General features: G+C 40.0%; 1 protein-coding gene across 1 annotated transcript in view; it reads right to left on the minus strand.

Moving 5' to 3' along the window:
• Positions 1 to 19,481, minus strand: part of dnah5 (dynein, axonemal, heavy chain 5) — an 87,581-nt gene that overhangs the window by 49,103 nt on the left and 18,997 nt on the right. The window contains exons 22-50 of the mRNA XM_029450763.1: positions 19,187 to 19,383; positions 19,015 to 19,108; positions 18,282 to 18,424; positions 17,844 to 17,920; positions 17,603 to 17,727; positions 17,190 to 17,425; positions 16,591 to 16,809; positions 16,021 to 16,083; positions 15,457 to 15,695; positions 14,425 to 14,572; positions 14,166 to 14,258; positions 13,358 to 13,557; positions 13,036 to 13,189; positions 12,732 to 12,895; positions 12,363 to 12,519; positions 11,852 to 12,064; positions 11,226 to 11,450; positions 10,225 to 10,397; positions 8,298 to 8,368; positions 7,596 to 7,703; positions 7,187 to 7,374; positions 6,065 to 6,259; positions 5,560 to 5,694; positions 5,153 to 5,260; positions 3,238 to 3,391; positions 2,839 to 2,985; positions 1,428 to 1,669; positions 817 to 993; positions 143 to 347 (exon numbers count right to left, since the gene is read on the minus strand). Coding sequence (XP_029306623.1) covers positions 143 to 347; positions 817 to 993; positions 1,428 to 1,669; positions 2,839 to 2,985; positions 3,238 to 3,391; positions 5,153 to 5,260; positions 5,560 to 5,694; positions 6,065 to 6,259; positions 7,187 to 7,374; positions 7,596 to 7,703; positions 8,298 to 8,368; positions 10,225 to 10,397; positions 11,226 to 11,450; positions 11,852 to 12,064; positions 12,363 to 12,519; positions 12,732 to 12,895; positions 13,036 to 13,189; positions 13,358 to 13,557; positions 14,166 to 14,258; positions 14,425 to 14,572; positions 15,457 to 15,695; positions 16,021 to 16,083; positions 16,591 to 16,809; positions 17,190 to 17,425; positions 17,603 to 17,727; positions 17,844 to 17,920; positions 18,282 to 18,424; positions 19,015 to 19,108; positions 19,187 to 19,383 — 4,650 coding nt within the window. The remainder of the gene's footprint in view (positions 1 to 142; positions 348 to 816; positions 994 to 1,427; positions 1,670 to 2,838; positions 2,986 to 3,237; positions 3,392 to 5,152; positions 5,261 to 5,559; positions 5,695 to 6,064; positions 6,260 to 7,186; positions 7,375 to 7,595; positions 7,704 to 8,297; positions 8,369 to 10,224; positions 10,398 to 11,225; positions 11,451 to 11,851; positions 12,065 to 12,362; positions 12,520 to 12,731; positions 12,896 to 13,035; positions 13,190 to 13,357; positions 13,558 to 14,165; positions 14,259 to 14,424; positions 14,573 to 15,456; positions 15,696 to 16,020; positions 16,084 to 16,590; positions 16,810 to 17,189; positions 17,426 to 17,602; positions 17,728 to 17,843; positions 17,921 to 18,281; positions 18,425 to 19,014; positions 19,109 to 19,186; positions 19,384 to 19,481) is intronic.

Consider the following 19,481-nt stretch of genomic DNA (forward strand, 5'->3'; position numbering starts at 1 on the left):
GTTGTCTTCCAATTGAAAAAAACATATTTTCATATTTCACTGTACGGTTTGATAAACGTACACCTGCTGCAAAATGCTTCAATATTCTCTGACATCTAATCTACAGGTGATACCCTCCGTTTATCAATGCATGCATGCATACCATCTGCTGTGACATGGTAGTCAAACATCATGTTGTCACTGTCAAGAGGAATGTCTGGCAAGTTTAGACAGATACTGTCGTTCCCTCTGAGCCAGATCTCCATCTTCCTCCGGTCATCCAGTTCAAGTAAGGCTCCGGTGCTCCACATAAGGGCAAAGACGTACAGCCGCTCCAAGTGGTCTCTGGATAACTCGCCACACTGCTCCTGTAGAATAACATCTACTTTAGATCAAGGACTTTGTTCAAACAATCACATTTAAAGAGATAGAGAGCACATCAAAAGTAAAAATCTCTCCGTTTATGCAAAGTGGGCATAAGTAGGACTATAGCTCCGCTGGTGACAGAGTTACACTTTCACTGGATTGAAAACTGGGAAAAATAGGTGCATTTCTTCCATTTTCCCTTATCTATGCAGTAGTATGCAGTACTTTCATATCCTGAAGTAATAACAGTATATCATGGATTACAGATCTACCACTAAGTCTATCCAATAGCCTCCAACAGTTGTGGCCTTTTCTTAGAACAGCAAATGATTCAAAATGCCTTCTATCTATTTAAATTTCCCCGTTTACACCAACAGTGAATGTAACTTCTGCATCAATAAAATATACAGTAAGTGCTGTATGAGTGCAGTCTGTCCCCAGGATGGGAATTCAGAACAGCTGTAACCTCACCTTTGGTGGTATGAGTCCCTGCAGCATGTTGATGCACTGCATGATGACAAAGGCCTCCAGCATGTCCATCTTGAACTCTAGTGACTGCACACTGAAGCGGTAGAGCTCAGAGAAGGAGGATGAGAAGAGTTCCCTCAGCACGTCGGCTTCCTGGGATAAGCGTTTCTTCAACCAGCCCTAAGAAACAGAACCACACATTATTGTAGTTAAGATTACACAAATTTAATTAGTCTCAAACAACACAGTCTGTAGATGCGGTTAATAAAACCCTAGCTCAGCTTTCGTAATTATTGTTTTTAGATGCAGCAGAAATGTCAAGTCCTCTGAACTAAAACAACTGATACTATTGATCTTGTGGTATAACTAGTCATATCCAAACCTAGGTTAAATAGCAATATTGTTATTGCTATTTTCTTCAGTTTTCTAATAAGGTGAAACAATGATACGATACATCTTGCACCACCCTTGGCCCGTCAAGGAGCTCAATAGTGCAGCAGATTGATGTCATTTTATAGGTAGATACTATATATAATATACCGAACTATAAGCACCACAATTGTCTATTTCTGTGTAGGGAAACAAAAATATATTTAATTAGTTAGTTCATTCACCTCCAGTATAGGGCTCCAGTTGAGCACGGAAGAGCTCATGAACACCATGCCATTGCGTGAGACGGTGGCTGGAGAGGCATTGTCTATGTTATGTGGCTCAAAAACCACTTTACAGTTGGGAGCCATGGGTATACGGTCTCCATTTGCCAGCGTAAGAGTTCTGTTATCGTCCAAAACTGAGTTTAGGTTCTCAATCCAGATGGCATCGACTGGTCCATCCAAGACGATCCAGATGTGCTCTCCTGAGATAAAAAAAACAGTGTTTTTGTTTTTCTACATGGATATGAATATAATAAGATGCACCGTTAGTGCTTTCTCCCATGTACCCGTGTACTAGTTGGCGAGATGAAAAGGCCACTGAATATGCATTTAGTGCACAAAATCCTACGTTATAGCTGCCGGTCATTATTGAAATTGAGGCATGTTCCTATGAGTAGTATGCTTGTTTGGTCTGTTGCAAAAGTTTAATGTTGCTCTGTGATCATTGACCTAAAGTCTTAAACCTAAGGACTCACAGTTTGGAGACAAAATAAGTCATTACTTATTTATATGACTGCTTTCATGCACATGAGCCACCAGCTGCATTTCTACAAAGAAGTCCTTAAAATAGATTGGGCTTCGAATGCTGTTGCTGCATCTGTACAGCCTGCTTACACAAGGCATGTTATTTCCTTGTAGAATACTTCACTCAGGAGTCACAGCTCCACATCACCTACTTTTCTAAGCTGGATTCCTGTCTGTTCACAGCAATAAGCTGCACAAGAGAACAGTATTAACAGAGGGCGGCAGTGCAAATGGAAATCGACAACATACAGTATGCATCTAAAACGCATGATATCCTTTCCTGAATACATCAGATGCATATTTTGCAAACATAAAAGCAAACACACATAATATACAGTATAGATACCAATGCACACATGCATTTTTAATGAAGTGTCGTGAGCAGGAAGATAACACGGCTGTTGATGCTGCTTTGAACTATAGATGCAACGATGTTCCAATATAGTTAAACTTCTCAACATAATAACAGAGAAGGGGGGGGGGGGTCCCTCTCATGTTTTCTCTCTTCCTCAGTATGTTAACTTAGCAGAGAGGATGCTGTATGAAACCATGTTTGCCAGTTCAACAGTTATCACAGCTTGTGCTGAGTTTCCTATGGACCACACCTGTGGTACCTGAAGAGACTCAGCTTAACCCTAAAGCATCCATAATAGTAGGTGTTAGCCAATAAAATGAAAATGCTCACCAAACATTTGTAAAAATTAGACATCTTCCTAGTTACATGAGTTAGAACTCTTTGTGTCAAATGCTAATTTCTAATTGCCTATATTCTAAATGATATATTCTTTATTAATGGTATCTTATCTCACCACCACGTATGAAGCCATTGTTGAGTAAGCAGCCTGACCTTTCTTTGCTCTGAGAGTTTTCCTCCAAAGTGTAGAGAAGATGCCGTCAGTCCAGTCATTTGTGGCCACATCCAATCGACCAAACATCTGTGGTGCTGTGATAGCTTTCGGGTTCATGCGCATTTCTTTGTGAGGCTGACCACACTCTGACAGACGAAAGACATTGACGGAGACATTAACTCTTACATTTGTAAGGTAAACATATTTAAGATACCAAATGTATAACACAATTATGCACAAACAAAAACAATAACATGCACTTGTTTGTGAGGAGTTGGAAGTTTAAAGAAGTTTTAAGGCAGAACAGATTATTCTTGCTTTGTCGGGCTTTGTCTCTCACACACAGACAAACACGTGTCAACACCAGCCAGTTTATCAAAAGTGTGTGTCCCTTGTACCTGTCATTGCTCTCATCAGCGTGTGTATGCAAGTTGTCTTTCCGGCCCCACTGGGCCCCAGGGCCATCATGCCATGTCGGACCCTCTGAGTCTCAAACAGCTGGATGACCTTCAGCTTCCAGGGAGGATGACTGATCAGACCTGCGTCCTCAACCTGAGGGTGCACAATTACAGTTACAGTATACACATATTAACTTACTAAGCATATACGTATACAACGTGTTCTAGATGATATTGTTAGGAGCAGTAGTTGTGTTACACTTTCTCGTTGTCTGTTATTTTTATGGACAGGGTCGTAACATTTCCGTCATAATCTATTACTACCAGTAATTTGTTTATGAAAATAAGGTATTTAATAGCCTTACATTTCCATTTAAAAAATAATAATATAGAGAACAAGCTTTGAGATTATGCATTCATAAGGGCATGGAGAATAAAGATGAACAGAGACACCGACTGGGCGGTCACTATTCATGTTAACACACACGAAGCAGATGAAAGATTTATTGTAATTTTACAGTAGTAGGTTTTGTGTGTTTGCCTCGAACACAGACGACTTCTCATGGCCGTATTAATTCTATTCTGAAGGCTAAACCACGGGGCTCTGCTGCCATACTGGAGACTGAATTAGCAGCGCCACTTCAGCCAGAATTCTAAAGTCAGGAAACATTTGTCACATGGAAATGATCAGAAGCTAGAAAGACTCTCTGAACGTGGGATTTAAATTACCGATCCTTAAAATAACTTGCTTCACCGGGAGGAAATCAGAGTGATGGCGAGATCGGAAAATGGCTAATGGTTTGTCGTTATGGTTCAGCGGCACGTGCAGAGAGTGGTATGCTGCCTGTGTTCCACCGGCATACACCGTTTAATTTGCGGGCATACGTGTAACATAGTATTTATTATTAAATACTTTGAAGGAGAACCTGTTGCTTGTGGCATTAGACGTTTTGAACACTGGCATACCACTCTGATCTAGGGCCGTTCTTTTGTTTGTTTTACACCGAGTATCAAATGAAATAAATACATACACACGTTATCATATCAGACTGTCCAAAGATAGATCATCGTGAGAAAATACCCCGTCTATCATATCTATGCCGGTAGAAAACAGCACATTGATAGCAACAAGTAGGCTAATCATTCAAAGTATTCGTGGGGAATAATTGATATGCCATATGTATGCCTGCTTGTTCCGTGACCTGGAATGTTATATAATGTGGGATCGCATTCTAATATTAAACATGGCAAAAATAATACCAATATAATAGCGGTAACTACTTTCTAATCTTGGCGCTATACTGTTCCTGCAGCATGCGCTCCTCTCTGTGAGGAGCAGCGGCGCTGCTGGTGCAGGAGGAGCGGAGGAGACGCGCTGTGAATGACTTAAAGTTACCATAGATCAGTCGGTGTTCTAATCTGTCAGAATGACGGACGGTCTTCAGATTTATCCGTCATTCTTTAAAAAATTAAGTCAATGCTGAAAACTATTTGGTTCACACGACCTCTGGTTAAGAAAGTATAATGTAATGTAATGATATAATCACATACAGGTTCACACACATTTAAAGAAGACATGCAGAGATATTTTGTAAAGCCTTCTTTACTGCAGGGATGAAGGCACATACTCTACTGTGTTTGCCACAGTTACTTAGGTTAGGTCCTTGACAAATGTTAAATGACACCATTTGTATCCCTTTGGGTGTAATATCTGGAGGCGTTTGAGAGTGGCATGAAAGATACAGCGGCCTCACAGTCCATTACTCTTTTGCCGGATTTCACTCAGCTTCCTCATTTCTCTCTCTCACCCTGTTTACTTTTCCCTCTGTCCTTCTTCACTCCCTCTCTATTTTTTGTTCTGCGATTTCTCTCTCCATTGCAAACAGACAAATTCATCCCTCACTCCCTTCCCTACCTGTAAGTCGATGGCAGCTTCTAGTTCAGGGTAGCCTGCTTTATCAAGTTGGATGCCAGGGAAGAGGTCCTCAATCAAGCTCAGGAAGAGCGGCTCATCCTCATCGATCTAACATATACAAGCGTAAACATAAACAGAAGTTAGCAAAAAACACTTAAACTGGATAATTCTTCTTAAATCTGATATTTTGTTCTCTGCTGTGAATATTTATTGTAGTTTAGTGTATAGTTCATTTACTTTTTTGTGCTGTTTTCTCTTAAATTAAGTGCATTCTTCTTTATTGAAACTGGTGAAAATGTATAAAAAATAAATCTTAATTGTTCTATTCTTCAATTTTGTTTGGCAATTTGTGCAAGAAAGATGATCTATTATAAACTTTATTCTATTTTATTCTATTCTAGACTGACCAGCTTGGATAAATTCATGTCCCTGAGGACCCTCATGACGATGGTGGATTCTGTGTCACTGGGGTTGGCTCGCTTGGCTGCTCCCAGTGTTCGCAGGACTGACAGGATGTTCCGTAGGCCAAAGTCATAGTGAACCTGGACAATCATAAACAGCAATTTAGATGTCATTCATCACAATATGTTTGCAGACAGATGCCTCTTTATCCATTCTGCTACAGTTAAAGTATTTCAATAATTACTTATTTACTGCAAATAAAATTAGTAAATAAAGTAGCCTAACAAATAATTTTACTCAAAAACCTAACCTAACATGTCGATGAAACAAAGACCTGAGTCAGAAACCACAACCATTACATTTTAATGGGGCAGTGTTGTAAGAAGTTAGAAAAACCTAAAGTCTGATAACAAATATGAAGAACGTATATATTTTGTATTGACGTAAAACAATAAGAGAAAGTGTCACATTTCGTCACATGTTGCGCTCAGATCTCATCAATTGTTTTACCTGTTTGGAGAGTTGTTCCTCACACAGCTTGTAAAGAGTGAAGAACTTGCGGGCCAGCTCCATGTTGTCTATAAACCCACAACTGGCCAGTTTTACCCTGATGATGATCTGACGGTCAGGAACCATCATGGCCACAGAGCGGAAGTTAATCTTCAGGTTTTCAGGAAGCTCCTGGCGACCTGCATAACCTGGGTTCTGATTATACAAGGAATGAAAAAAGGAGAAGAAGAGTTTCAAATGGGGTGAAACACTTTTTATGATAATGAGGACATTTAATATTGCATATTGTATGACAAAGAAAAGATTATCCTGTTACAAATAATACATATAACAAAAGAACACGTGGACAACATGAGACAGAAAATCAAAGAGCAGGAGTACAGCTGGTGTATGCAATTTGTACAGTACACCCCCCTGCAGAGTCTCTTTATATTTGCTCATGATGGCCATAGGAAAAACTACACAACATCTTAAGTTAATACTTGAACATCATTAAAGTTCATAGCAAGCACTACCCTTCAGTTAGTTAAATCCCTATGGCCACAGCCCAAACCCTCGTCTCCACAGAGCCTGCTTTTGATCCAATGCACACACACACACACACACACACACACACACACACACACACACACACACTCTCACACACACACACACACACACACACACACACACACACACACACACACACACACACACACACACACACTAAGTAAAAACAGAAGAGAGAAAGATCACATGGGGCCATTGCGCCACTGTTCTCTGTTTAATGACTTGCCTCAGGATAGCAACTGTGCCAAGGAGATAAAGTGATCTAACTATTACTGTATGAAGTATCTAATAATGAACACTAGCTAATATTATTAATAAGAAGAAGACCCTGCTGTTTAATATTGTACAAGCTGTGAAATAAGACATGGTCCAGGTCAATTCAATGTATCTACACTCATTACATCTTATAAAAGGGTGTATCTGTGATGTATTGATTGAACTCTAAATAACAAGACCAGCTTGGAGAATGGTTTCCCCTCTCAAAAGAAAAATGATTGTGAAGACTATATCAGTACAACATGAATAGCAGTTGATATCTATGTTTTAAAAGAATGGTACTGTTGTGTCACTGACCATAGTAAGGAATATGCCAAACTCGGGGCTCATATCCACATTATCCCCATCAGTGAAGACAAAGCTTTTGCGACGTTCCTTCTTGCAGGTGAGAACTATCGCAATCTGCTGGGCCGCCACCGACAAAACTGGGAGGTTAATGCGGTTGAACTCGTCAAAACAGCCCCATGAACCAGACTGAGCCAGACCTAGAAATTAGACATGTGCAACTTTATGATTACTTCGTTGCAAATGAATTAAACATACAACTCCAAAATATTCAATATACTCCACTGTCTCTTTGTGGTCCTCATTACTCATCCTAAACCACTCAAGCTTTGAACAAAACGTTTAGCCTACCACTATATTTGTTCTGGTGCTGCTTTATTTACAATAACACAATAGCACCAATTTGACTTGGAACTTTTACCTTTGAATATTCTTCCCAAGCCTCTGAAGTCCATCTGGTCAGAACAGTTGAAGACTACAACATACTTTCCCAGACAGCGGCCCATATCTTTTGTGGTCTCTGTCTTACCTAAGAACAAAAGAAAGGTTTGTCACATCCTAAAACGAGGTGCAACATTTGTTATGGTAACAGAAAGGAGAATGAATTATCGAACCAAAAGATCCCTTAAAAGTATACAGTGTCAACTTGTCACCCCTCTGCAGTCAATGCATACAAATACTTTTCTGATTATTAATTTGGATAATTATCTGAATTATCTGATCTGAAAAGATAAAACTATATAGTTAAGTTAAAAAAAAGAATACAATAACATATGATTGTGTACCTATGCCATTAATCACTTTGCAACTCTTTTAAATGAATATGGGACTCCTTGGAAAGGTCCAGACCCCAGTGTTAGGGATTATTGCTGTAATCTAACAAGAGTAAAGATATGCAGTCAATGTATGTTTTTGTCACTATTCGATATTCTTGATGCTATTTCATTTAGGGTTACTACTGCCACATTAGTGACATGTTGCAAGATATGTTCAGTTCCATCATCTATCAACCAGTAAACTACTAGTATCATGTCTGTAGTCCTGCCTAAGAATGTTTTCTTTTTATATATTATTTTCTATCCTTCTTTGTATTCAAGGAAATACTTTTAGGCCTCAGTCTTACCTGTTCCTGCAGGACCAGCAGGGGCTCCACCCATACTCATACCAAGAGCCTGGGCTAGGGTGATGTAGCACCTGATCAAACAAGACAAGAAGAAAGTCAAATGTTATAGGCATGATAAGGTTAAAGCTAGGGTAGGCCATTTTTTTTAAAGCATTGTTTTACTGTTTATTGTTTTACTTTTGCTAGTTTCTCCAAAGTTGCCTACCCCAGCTTTAGGAATGTTCTTCCTCACAGAGCAGTTTCCATTTGCCCTCAAATTCAACTCATCACAGAATAAAACTAATATGATATGATTCTCCACAGGGAGGTTCGAGGTCAGGCACAACTAGAGAATGCTGCACATGAAGCTGGTGGTGATTCAGTGTTTTGCTCAAGGACACTTCAGCAGAGAGGATGACTGACACCGGGACCTGACCTAGGCCCTCAGGCTGAACACTGTTCTCTCTTTGCATGACTGGACTCTAGTCAAAAAACCATGGTAAAACTACACTTGCAACAAATGTTGTGTCTTTTCAGAGAATGTAGTAAAAATGATCAGACCAATGCTATGAAAATTATCTCCAAAAGTGATTGTTTTGTAGTCACCATTGTCCCTCTTGTTTTCATGTGATACCACTTCAACCTTTAGTCCTTTTGGTCTTTCACATTATCTGTCCTTCATCCTCTTGCCACTGCATCCGGTTTGGAAGAGTAAAGATAGTGCATGATAAAAAGGATAGCAGCAACAGCACATACGAACCAAAGAGAAGATAATATTTCCAGCAGGAAAAGAAAGCAGTGAGAAAAAGGAAGTCTTTATGCCTTCAGCCATAAGGCCAGTGTGCCACTTCTTTAGAGAGCTGTTGTCTGCTGGTAGCTCCCTCCCTGCTGCCGTCTCCTTTCATCTGTTTCTCCTTATCGCTCATCTATTTTTTCTCTCTGTCTCTTCCTATATTTCCCTCTCTGTCTCTGTTAGTCTGACACTGACTGTTGGAGGGATTCTGCTTACCTCCTACTGTCTGAGTCTCTTACCCTTTCTCAGTCAGTCACATCTTCTGTCAGTGACAGAGGTGATGACCACGACCACAGAGTGCCAACTCCTTCACTCTATGTTCTTCTTTTTCCCATTCCACTTCTCTCTCCCTCTCTTCTCCTCAATTCCAGTTGTTAGTCAGCCATAGAAACCGTAACCAATTAGTTATGACTTGATGATGAAGTGAATTTTTTTGCTACATCACAGATAAAACTGTTACCTGTATGTATCTTAGGGAAGTAACTCTTTTGGAAGTGAGGTGTACTTTTTACTAATAGCCCAGGCAGCTGGGTAGCTGTCCCTAGATTTGTGCTGAAGGCATTTCAGATGAAAGGGTGATAGCAAGCGAGTTTGTGCTCACATTTCTTTGGCAGATGCTACGTTTAGAGAGTGCAATGAAATAAATACTTTTAGAAAGTCTCTCCTTGCAAGCATTCTTGATGTAGGACTTAGTTGTACACATAGAAAGTGATGATTGCGTTAAGAATGAAAAATTAAAACACTGATTACTTTCTTACATCACAAAGGGAGCACGATTTTGAAAAGTTACATATATTGTCAAACGCAGTCCCCCATGTTCCACTATCAGAAGGGTGTGGGGGGGGGAAAGGCTTTCAGAAGCTGTAGAGAAGATCTGACAAGAACCTTGTGTGACGCATACTGAAGCCCTCTGTTGGAACCATTACTACCCTGATAACACATTTAACGTGTCTGACAGTGGTTAGGTCAACGTTAAAACTATTAGTGTGTGTGTCTTTTATCATTTCACGGTACATTTGTAACATTTCAATTTTATGAGAGTGTGAGTGTGAGTGTGAGTGTGAGTGTGTGTGTGTGTGTGTGTGTGTGTGTGTGTGTGTGTGTGTGTGTGTGTGTGTGTGTGTAAACTGTGTTCATGAATGTGTTCATGTGTACCTGTCAGTCAACGGTGTAATGACAAGTCTTTCAGTACAGCCCAAGAATTCATTCTGGTAGACAAAGCCCACGTCGGTGATGTTGATGATCATCTTGTCTGAATCCTCGTTGAAGTAGAAACGGCACTGCTTCAGCCACTCAAAGTCGTTGGGGCTTTTGACATGGAGCCGGCACTGGAAGGAGAAAGGGTAAGAGTATGGAGGAAGGACAAAGAGAAGAGAAAAGAAGAGGCATTAAAAGACGGGTGAGGAAGAGAAGGGAAGCAAGTTAAAAGGATGGAGAGAGAAGATGACAAGTGAAGAATAGGAAATTGAAGGGCACCATTCAGGAGGGGATGTGAGGTGAGAGATAAAAGCAGGAAGAAAGAGGGAAGGACGGTTGAAAGGAAAGGATGCATGAGGAGGCATGAGGTGACAGGAAGGTTACATTTCAAAGTTGGAAAGAAGGGGAGAGGCAGGTAACGTGGAAGGATGAAAGAAAAGAGGCGAGAGATCGTGAGATGAAAATTAGTTGAAAGTAAGGTAAAGGAGAAGGGAGATGGATGGAAGGAAAAAAGTAAGTCAAGGAGACAGGTCAAAAATGTGTAAATGGAGTAAAAACAGTAAAAACAGGCGGCAGTATAAGGAGGGTGATGAGTTGAGAGATGAAACGTCCAATTAAAGTTACCTCACACCTGTTCTCTTCACCTTGGAGACTAGCCAGACAATTTACTCTGCCTTGAGGTGACACTTCAAAGACAGTCCTTTCTCTAGGTCTAAACATTACTTGGCTGCCTATTAAAATGCTTTGAAGACATTTGTCAGACTCTGTGCAGCCAATCCATCCAACCCTGGAGTATCTGAATATCAAATATCAGTTTTAAAAAAGGATCACCATCTTGAGCAGGGGATTCTGATTATATAATGTTGAACGTAGCTTGTTTGTATGGTCCAATGTATTTCAGTATACTGTACCATCGTACAAAACGTTAATTACTACTGAATGATCAATAAAATACTCACCAAGTCATCAAATATGTCCCTCTGGTGGACATGGATGGTGATGAGGGTCTCGTACTTGGTCCTCTCCACAGCCCCGAGGTCTCTTGTGGTCATGTCAATCAGTGTGTTGAGCAGATCCAAGAAGAGCTGATTGGTTTTGGCCATAATGCGGCGATCATATCTAGAATTGGTCAGAGCCTCCTCAGAGTCCCTTGTCCATATCATCTGAATACCTAGCAAGCCCACCTAAATCAAGGACAAAGATATGTAATCATATTATTGTGTGACATCTAATGTAGTGACCATGAACTTCAAATTGTAATAATTTCTTTGTTAAGCATTCACAATAACCTTTTTACTTTTATTATTTTCCTGAATACAGATTTAAAGTTGAGAATTACATGAATTAAGTTAAGGAAGACAAATGGCCTTGGAAAATGTACAGAATATCTCTGGAATCAAATAATGTACAACATTTAAGATTGACGTTTATCACAGAAATCTTATATAGAAATGAATTAATTGTATGTATCCAACATGTTATCTGCTCAGCACACAGACCTTGTCTGACAATCACAGAGAGTAATGGTATGGCCCATGTTTTGAAATATAAGTGCATAAGTTCTTTGAATCTATCTTAGATCTACCTGAGCAGGGAAGTCGTTGAGGAAGTCGATGAGCTGGAAGCCGGAGTCCTGGATGGTCAGCGCAGCCTGTCGGATCACAAGGTGCAAAGACCTCTGGGATTCCTTTAGCAGCGCATTGAGCCAAACCTCTACATTCCCCTCTGCTGTGACAGGACGGTCCAGATCCACAGTCTCCCCTTCCCGTGATGATACAGCCAGAATACGGTCGTATATCTGAGAAAGATGAAATGTTTCACCAATCACAGATTGATAATCCTTTTTCACTTGTAAAGTAAGGAAAAGAACATGACAACATGCATATATATTCTCCCCTTTTCTTCTGCACTATTCTGATTAGTCGATTCAGTTGTATGGCATTGTATTGTATCTTATCCTGTTTGTTGCAATCTTTTTTTCCCCCAGACTTTTCAGTTCTGCAAATAATCTCTTGCCAGAGGGTTTGAGAGATACCATTGTCCTTTGACACTGACCTAGCAAAAAGCCAAGTGTGTATTAGAAACAGTAAGCTCACCTTGTCATGGAATCGCACACATTTGATGTTGTCGAAGACGTTAAGAAGGTGCGCCTGGATGGTGTGGGAGTCAGAGGCCTGGCCCAGTATTTCCAGGAGGGCAGGGTCAGAGACAAAGAAGAAACGAGGAAACAGCAGACGCTTCTTCTCCAAATAGCTGTTTGACAGCATGATAAAAACAAGATGTTACCTGCAATATTCTGGCTCAAAGCACCTTGTGTTGAAAACACAAAAAACCAGACACATGAACAATAGTTGGCAGCAAAACACTCTCTCTCCTTCCTTTGAATAATGTTTGTATTACTCACACTTCAAGACTTCACACTGTTTTGAGGTGTGAATTTGTATATTTTAGTCCTTTGTACCCACCCTGTAAGTGACTTCTGGCAGATCTCCAGCTGTTCCAGGAGGTGGGGAAGCAGCTGTCCCATAGTTTCATCTCCAACACATGACTGTACTACATTGGGCATCTCGTGGGCTCGCATCATGATCTTCACCCATGATTTGTCGATGTTGGAGAAACGCTTTGCTTCCTAAAAAAGGTTGATTCAAATATTCATCCAATTATCACAGGTGATATTTTGTTTTTTTGTTACTAAAAGTCAAATTGCAATGCAAAAAACACACTTATATACACAAATATATATGACACATTCACTGTGACATACTCTACCTTAGGCAGCTGTTTAGCGATGTCTCCACCCACAAACACAGCCTCCAGGTAGATCCAGAGGTTCTGGACAGTCATCCAGTTTTCTATGATATCAGTGGTGTTGGACAGATTCTGAACCCACTTCTGAATCTGGGCTTTAAATGGGGTGTTGTACCTGGAAAATGAGTTACATGCAAGTAAGCCTTATATTATACCACACACAGTGAAAGTGCCCCGTCGGGGCTGAACAAGTCCCCCACAGAAAGCGTTCTGATGCATTTGAATTGAATTTCTCTAATCAAAGTCCTAATACAAATGATTATGAGAATGAACATAAAGATACCTGTTGCTCATTAGAGACCCCAAAACCATCAGGCTGTCCTCCATGCTGGTAATGATCTCTGATGTGCTGTCTCCTCTCAGTAGTAGTTCCCCACGGGTTTTAAAGTTGGCAAATGTAAAAGTCTTGTTGTCCCACTCAGCGATCACCTGCTTCAGCTTCTGCTCAATATCACGCTCTTTCACCGCACTGATACAGATATCCTGCGTAAAAACAGCCCAAAAGGTAGTAGCAATACAAATGGTGGTGGCAAAAAGAAATGATCCCCGCAAAGAGGTGTACAACACATTTCAATCGGAAAGGGAATTAATACATTTCAAAAGTATTAAACCTTTTATCAACATAATCATCATTAGCAGCCATTATCATTGCCAATATTGATATAATTACTAAACATCCTTTTTTTCATTACATAACCACCATGATTTTCAACAATATTTTGAAGCACTAAATACTTTGACTAGATAAACGGAAAATACAAACAAGTTCTCCATAAAGACACCTGCTGGAGTTTTAGCATCAGAGAAAAAACACTATTAGTGGCCTTCATCAAAACGATGCTAGAGCTTAAAAAACTCTATTTGGTGCCAAGATTGAAGCTCACTGCATTGTGATAATGATATTTAGGCATATTGCAACTCTGTTACACTGTAGGTTCATCTAATGCATTACATCAAAAACAACTGAAAACATTTAGCACTTTTCCCTAAGATAATAGGATTGTTGCATTAGTCACTATATGCTATAAAAAATTAAAGATACTTTGTAAATTTCTCTTGGCATGCATATGAAGCCTACTTTTCATTCTTACTTCAATCTCCTCCTTATACTTGAGCAGAGGAGCCTCCATAATGTTGCGAAGCTTGAATGTCTCAGTTTCCACCTCAAAGGTATGCCCAGTCACCTTGGCACAAACCACATACATGTGTTAGTCGAAGCGTGAAAATGACTGTCTATTCATTCCATACGTCAAGACAACATCCAATATTATTATAATTATTATTTGTATTGCATATGTATAACAGTAGGTGTTGATGATGGCTGGTAACTGCAGTGTTATGTTCACTGACCTCAGTGATTCTCTTCCAGTGGCGAGTCATCATAGCCTTGTTAGTCATGAGTTCCAGCAGGGGGCAGCACTCACTGAATTCATCAATCGTTTTCTTCAGGTCCATGAATGCCTGCCACTCCTTCAGAGCACGAGGCAGTTTGCGACACCTGGTAGTTAAAGAATACAACCATCAACAAACGGGCTAATACACATCTTCCTTCAAAAGATTACCTCTGCACGAAACGCAGTCCAAAAGCTGCATATGTGCCTCTTTTTGAGACACGCATGCACTAACACAGTTTACCGAGCCTAAAGTAACACTTAAAAGATTGACAGACAGCATTTCTGCCAGAAAGAGGAGTTAACCACTTTTCTTCAACTGATACATCAGCATTTACTCCCCTTTTGACTGCTAAATGCTTACAGCCTTTAACTAGTTTTACACTGGACAGGACACTACAGAAGTGAAAACATATGAAAAACGTGTTTTACCTCTAGATATAAACAGATAAATGAATCCTTGTAGAGGACAGAGCACAAAAATAAACGTGGCTGGAAATGGTTTTATTGAAATCCTTTGGAGCATTCATGCAGTGCTTCATGAAACGCATGTTAAAGGCATAATTCCAGGGCAAGGACTTTGTTTCTTTTCATTTTACTTTGTTATGATATTTTTCTTTATACGTCTTTCAATTTGATGGTCACTCATAGATCTGTGTCTCTCTATGTGTCTCGATGGAGTTATCTATCTCTCTCTATATATATTATTAATTCCGTGTTGTGCACCAACACACTGTGTGTATTCTTTAGGTCTAACATCTAGTGCATTCCCTTGGCCTGTTACCCACCTGTACATCAGTTGAATAGTGAGACACAATCAGTAGAGCCACACGACACCTGTGTGCACACTGTGTACGCATGCACAAGCTAAACAAAATGGGGACCCACTAACAGTAAAACAGCTCCATAGTGCCACGAGGAGTCTAAAACTCCACTGGGAGCCTTTAAAAGTAATATTAAGAATAATGTTGCAGTAAATAAACTCTTTAACCTTGTCTGAAAGTCCAGTAGCTCATTATTGATCTTCTCAATGTGGATGTCAGCCCATAGGATGTCATAGTAACTATTGACTGTTTCGATGACATTGTTGTAAAGGCCATACAACTTCTGCAGCAGAGCCAGCTGCTTCCTAATCTCTAACAGCTGGGGATGCTGGGTAACAGGAAGTCCAAACAGCTCCTCTCCACCTGTGTAAGTGATGTACTTCCTGAACAGGTTGTCAAATCGATTCTAAAGAAGAGAAGAATGGCAACATAATATCCCAAATCAATACAGTACTAAAAATCTAACATGTCCACATGTTTTTCAGCCTTTGTAGATTTAGAGTAAAATATTTCTGATTCCCCATGTAAACATTTTACACACAGCAAAAACAAATTAAAAATAGTTATGTAATTTGCAATGAATGAAAAAGATCACAAAACATAAAAATGTCATCCTTCTTTGAACATAATTATCATGTAACTGGCTTTTGTGGAGATTTCCACACTCAAATTACAAACGCACTAACTGACAGACATACTTCATTATTATGCCCAGATTGTCAGTAACAAACCTGGAACATGATGAGTCTATCACTGGCATCCTGAGGAGCCAGCCCCACCACCATGGGGCCATCCTGAAGCAGAGAAGAAAAAGTAAGTCTATGGGTACATCCCAATTCCATGATTCCCTCATTTGCTTTTCCCTCCCACTGAAGAGATGGAAAGAAAAGATGTGTGGAGACATAAGAATCAAGTAAACACTTTTTTCAGAGAAATTAGGTGTTCTTTTTTTTCGAACCGCTATCTGGAGCGACATTAGTTTCTGATGACGATGGCACAGCTAGATCAGCGGTCAGTCAGCTTTAACAGCTCTGTAGCAAACCAGTGTGTATGTGGACATCACAGCTCAGACGCTAATTGCATATGAACCATTTTTATTGGCAGCAACACACTTTTGAAATTATTAATTATTTGTGTCTGCATTTGAGATATTCTGTTTGTAAATTAGTTATTTGATAATCCAGGTTATGTTTGCACACTGTAGTCTTATAAATGGGAGAAAATGTATCAGCCCAAATGTAATGTGACATGTATAGACATGTGCATTTGCATCTTGCATCTTCGGTCTCTATTTTCCTTACCTTGTCATAATCCTGGTAAAAGTGTTGACAGTCTTCCAAGAAGGTCTCCACATTGCTGACCAGTTCTCCTCTGAAGTTGGGCTGCAGGGCCACCAGCTCATTCTGTACCTCTGTACTCCGGGACAGCAGTTTCTCCCAGGTGTAACGCAGCGTATCCACCTTATCGGCCTCCTCTTTTGCCACTGACAGCTCATATTTATGAAGCATGGCATACGACTCCTGAGGAAGAAAAATCGAGGAGGAAAAGATATTCTAAGTCTTTCACCTGCCATTTATAATCAAATCATATATAAATCATTGGCAATTAATCAAACATTAATTTCCTGCATTTCCTCTGCATTGCCATTGCACTTTTGATGCAGGACACAACCTAAATGCTTTCGGAAACATTACTCAAATGCATTACTGTGACCTTCATGTATATACACTCTTTGAGATTGAAAACCATTCTACACACCTGAAACGCTCAAACACTGCCGATATGCTCTCATGTACACTACTGAAAACATCTAGTCCTATTCCCACTGTGTGCATTTGTGTGAAAGGACATGGGGTCCAGCAACTACCAGGCTGTCTGAAAGATATAATGCTGTGTTTACCTCTGTGGGACCAACTTGAAAATCAATAGATATTTGATGCTCTCTGATCTCCTTTAGTGATGACATGGCGATGCGAATGTCATCCAGGTCTTTGATCTGCCGATTCAGTTTCTTTCCTGCTTCATCAACAAAAGCAAAGATCTGCTCCATGTCTGAGCGATATTTCTTGTTACAGTACAGTCCGTAGTCCACCATCCAGTTCTTGGTTTCAGCAGTAAGGGACATCTTCAGGTCCACTGGTACAAAGAAATACATGTGAGCATGCAGAGATCAGTGATCATTTTTTCAAAGTCAATTTCATATTGGTGTAAAGTTTTCTTTAGATGACTTATCTGTAATTAAAATTTTAAAGTGCTATAGGTACCAAAGACAGCAAGTAACAGTTCCAGCAAAGTATTGCAACTTAATCTAACCTGTGAATAGAGCCAACGCTCCTACAGTAATGTACTCTGGTTCAGAGTTTATTTCCAGCTCCAGATCTCGATAGAAAATAATCTGGCTCTCAAACTCTGACAGCAAGGGACTGCCCTGGATAAATCTGTAAAATAAAAAAAGTAAAAGGTTGTTGACATAATGCAGCTAGAATATAAAACTGTTAGTTCTCAGTGGTAAGAGTCAGATATGATTATCAGTCAGTCATTCCGTGTATCATACTTCCGCATGGTGTCTTCACGGTCCTTTCTCCAGATGTGATGGTAACGGCTAAAGCGATCCAGAGCTGTCATCACTTCCTTTACAACAATATTAAACAGGAATTACGTTAGATATGGGAGGCGTTAAAAAAGTAACATTTAGATTTTGGATAAGATGACAAGGCCATTTCATTTTATGGGAATTTCTCTCCTAGACATAAAAAACTAAAGTGAACATTACAGCTGTTGCCTATTTACATTTACAGTGGACACACATGTTATTGTTGAAGCAGACAGGGCATAATAAAAAATGTTTTTAAGACAGTATAGTTTAGATTCTGATCAATATGGGAAATTGTTGTATGCATCTCTAATGTCCTTCTCCATGTTCTGTACAGGTTAGGTCAATTCCATACATGCATCATTAAAATGTTCTTGTTGAAACTAAAAAGGCGTGTACCTTTTTGGTGGAGCTGATGGAGGTGCTGAGAACAGACACTAGTTTGACTATCTCCTTGTTTTCAGATACACTCTTGTAGTAGTTTCTAGCTTGGAATGGGATAGCCTGGATCACAGATGCTGAAATATCAGAGGTGCTGCCGTCTGAAAAAGTAAAGAGTTTAGAGTTTAGTGAATCCCTGTTAAAACGCTTTTTATGTCTGGGTGCCTTAAATATCATATGTTACATAAAATCATTATCACTTTAACTTCCGGGTCTTCATTACATTGATCACAAGACAACTATTTTCTGATTCTAAAGAGTATAGAACATGTTCACATCCAACTTTTCTTCTAACAAAAAGAAAGAACAAAATACCAAATCAACCACCCTGCAATTTTATCCACCATTGTAATATTTCATAACATTACCTCCGTGTTAGCCAGGGTGCAATGTGACTGAAATGGCCGCCCTATTTTTAAATGTCTTTGTCTAAACGTCTTTCTTCCAAAGCCACTGACATATTCAAGTCATTTCCATCAAAACATCTCTATCTGCTCCTAGTCCGATGTGGCTTTGCTCTGCTGAACTGTGAAATGAGGAGATCTGATTATGAAGTGACTGTGGTGCAGTAGCTAATGATTAATGTTTTGGTCTGCATGTTGGAGACAATATGAATAAATCACTCTGAAGTTAGTGTTGAGTTGTTGGACTGCTGAGGATAAGTAAGGTAAGGTGTCATGTCCTCTCATACCAGCCAGGCTCCTGTATGTTGTTGCTCCATCCTCTGATTCACTCTCAGAACTGTCCTGTTTCAGAGCCGCCATCCGTCTTTCATTCATTTTCCTCTGCAAAGGTGAAACAGACATAAATATCAGTGCAGAAATATTAGTTATTAGTTACAGTTATGAGGGGGTCAAACCCACCTTGGAGATCCTTTCTTTGCTCCACTGGCTGACTCCTTTGCTGACACTGACTACACACTCTACAGCCCGGTTTAGAGCCTGTTGGACCTCCTCCAGTGCTGGAACCATGGCGATGTTAGGGATGGAGAGGGTCACATTCACTCTGAAGATTGCCTGCTGACCACCGCTTTTGCCACGACTGGGTGAGTCACTCTCAGCTACAGGGGGAGAGAAGCGTAGCTCTAATACAACATGATGTGATTAAAAAATGGACATTTAGTCAGTGCACAGTGGGCAGAACAGGCAAGAATCTAGC

This window comes from Cottoperca gobio, chromosome 16, assembly GCF_900634415.1.
Source record: "Cottoperca gobio chromosome 16, fCotGob3.1, whole genome shotgun sequence".
NCBI classification, from domain to species: Eukaryota; Metazoa; Chordata; class Actinopteri; order Perciformes; family Bovichtidae; genus Cottoperca; species Cottoperca gobio.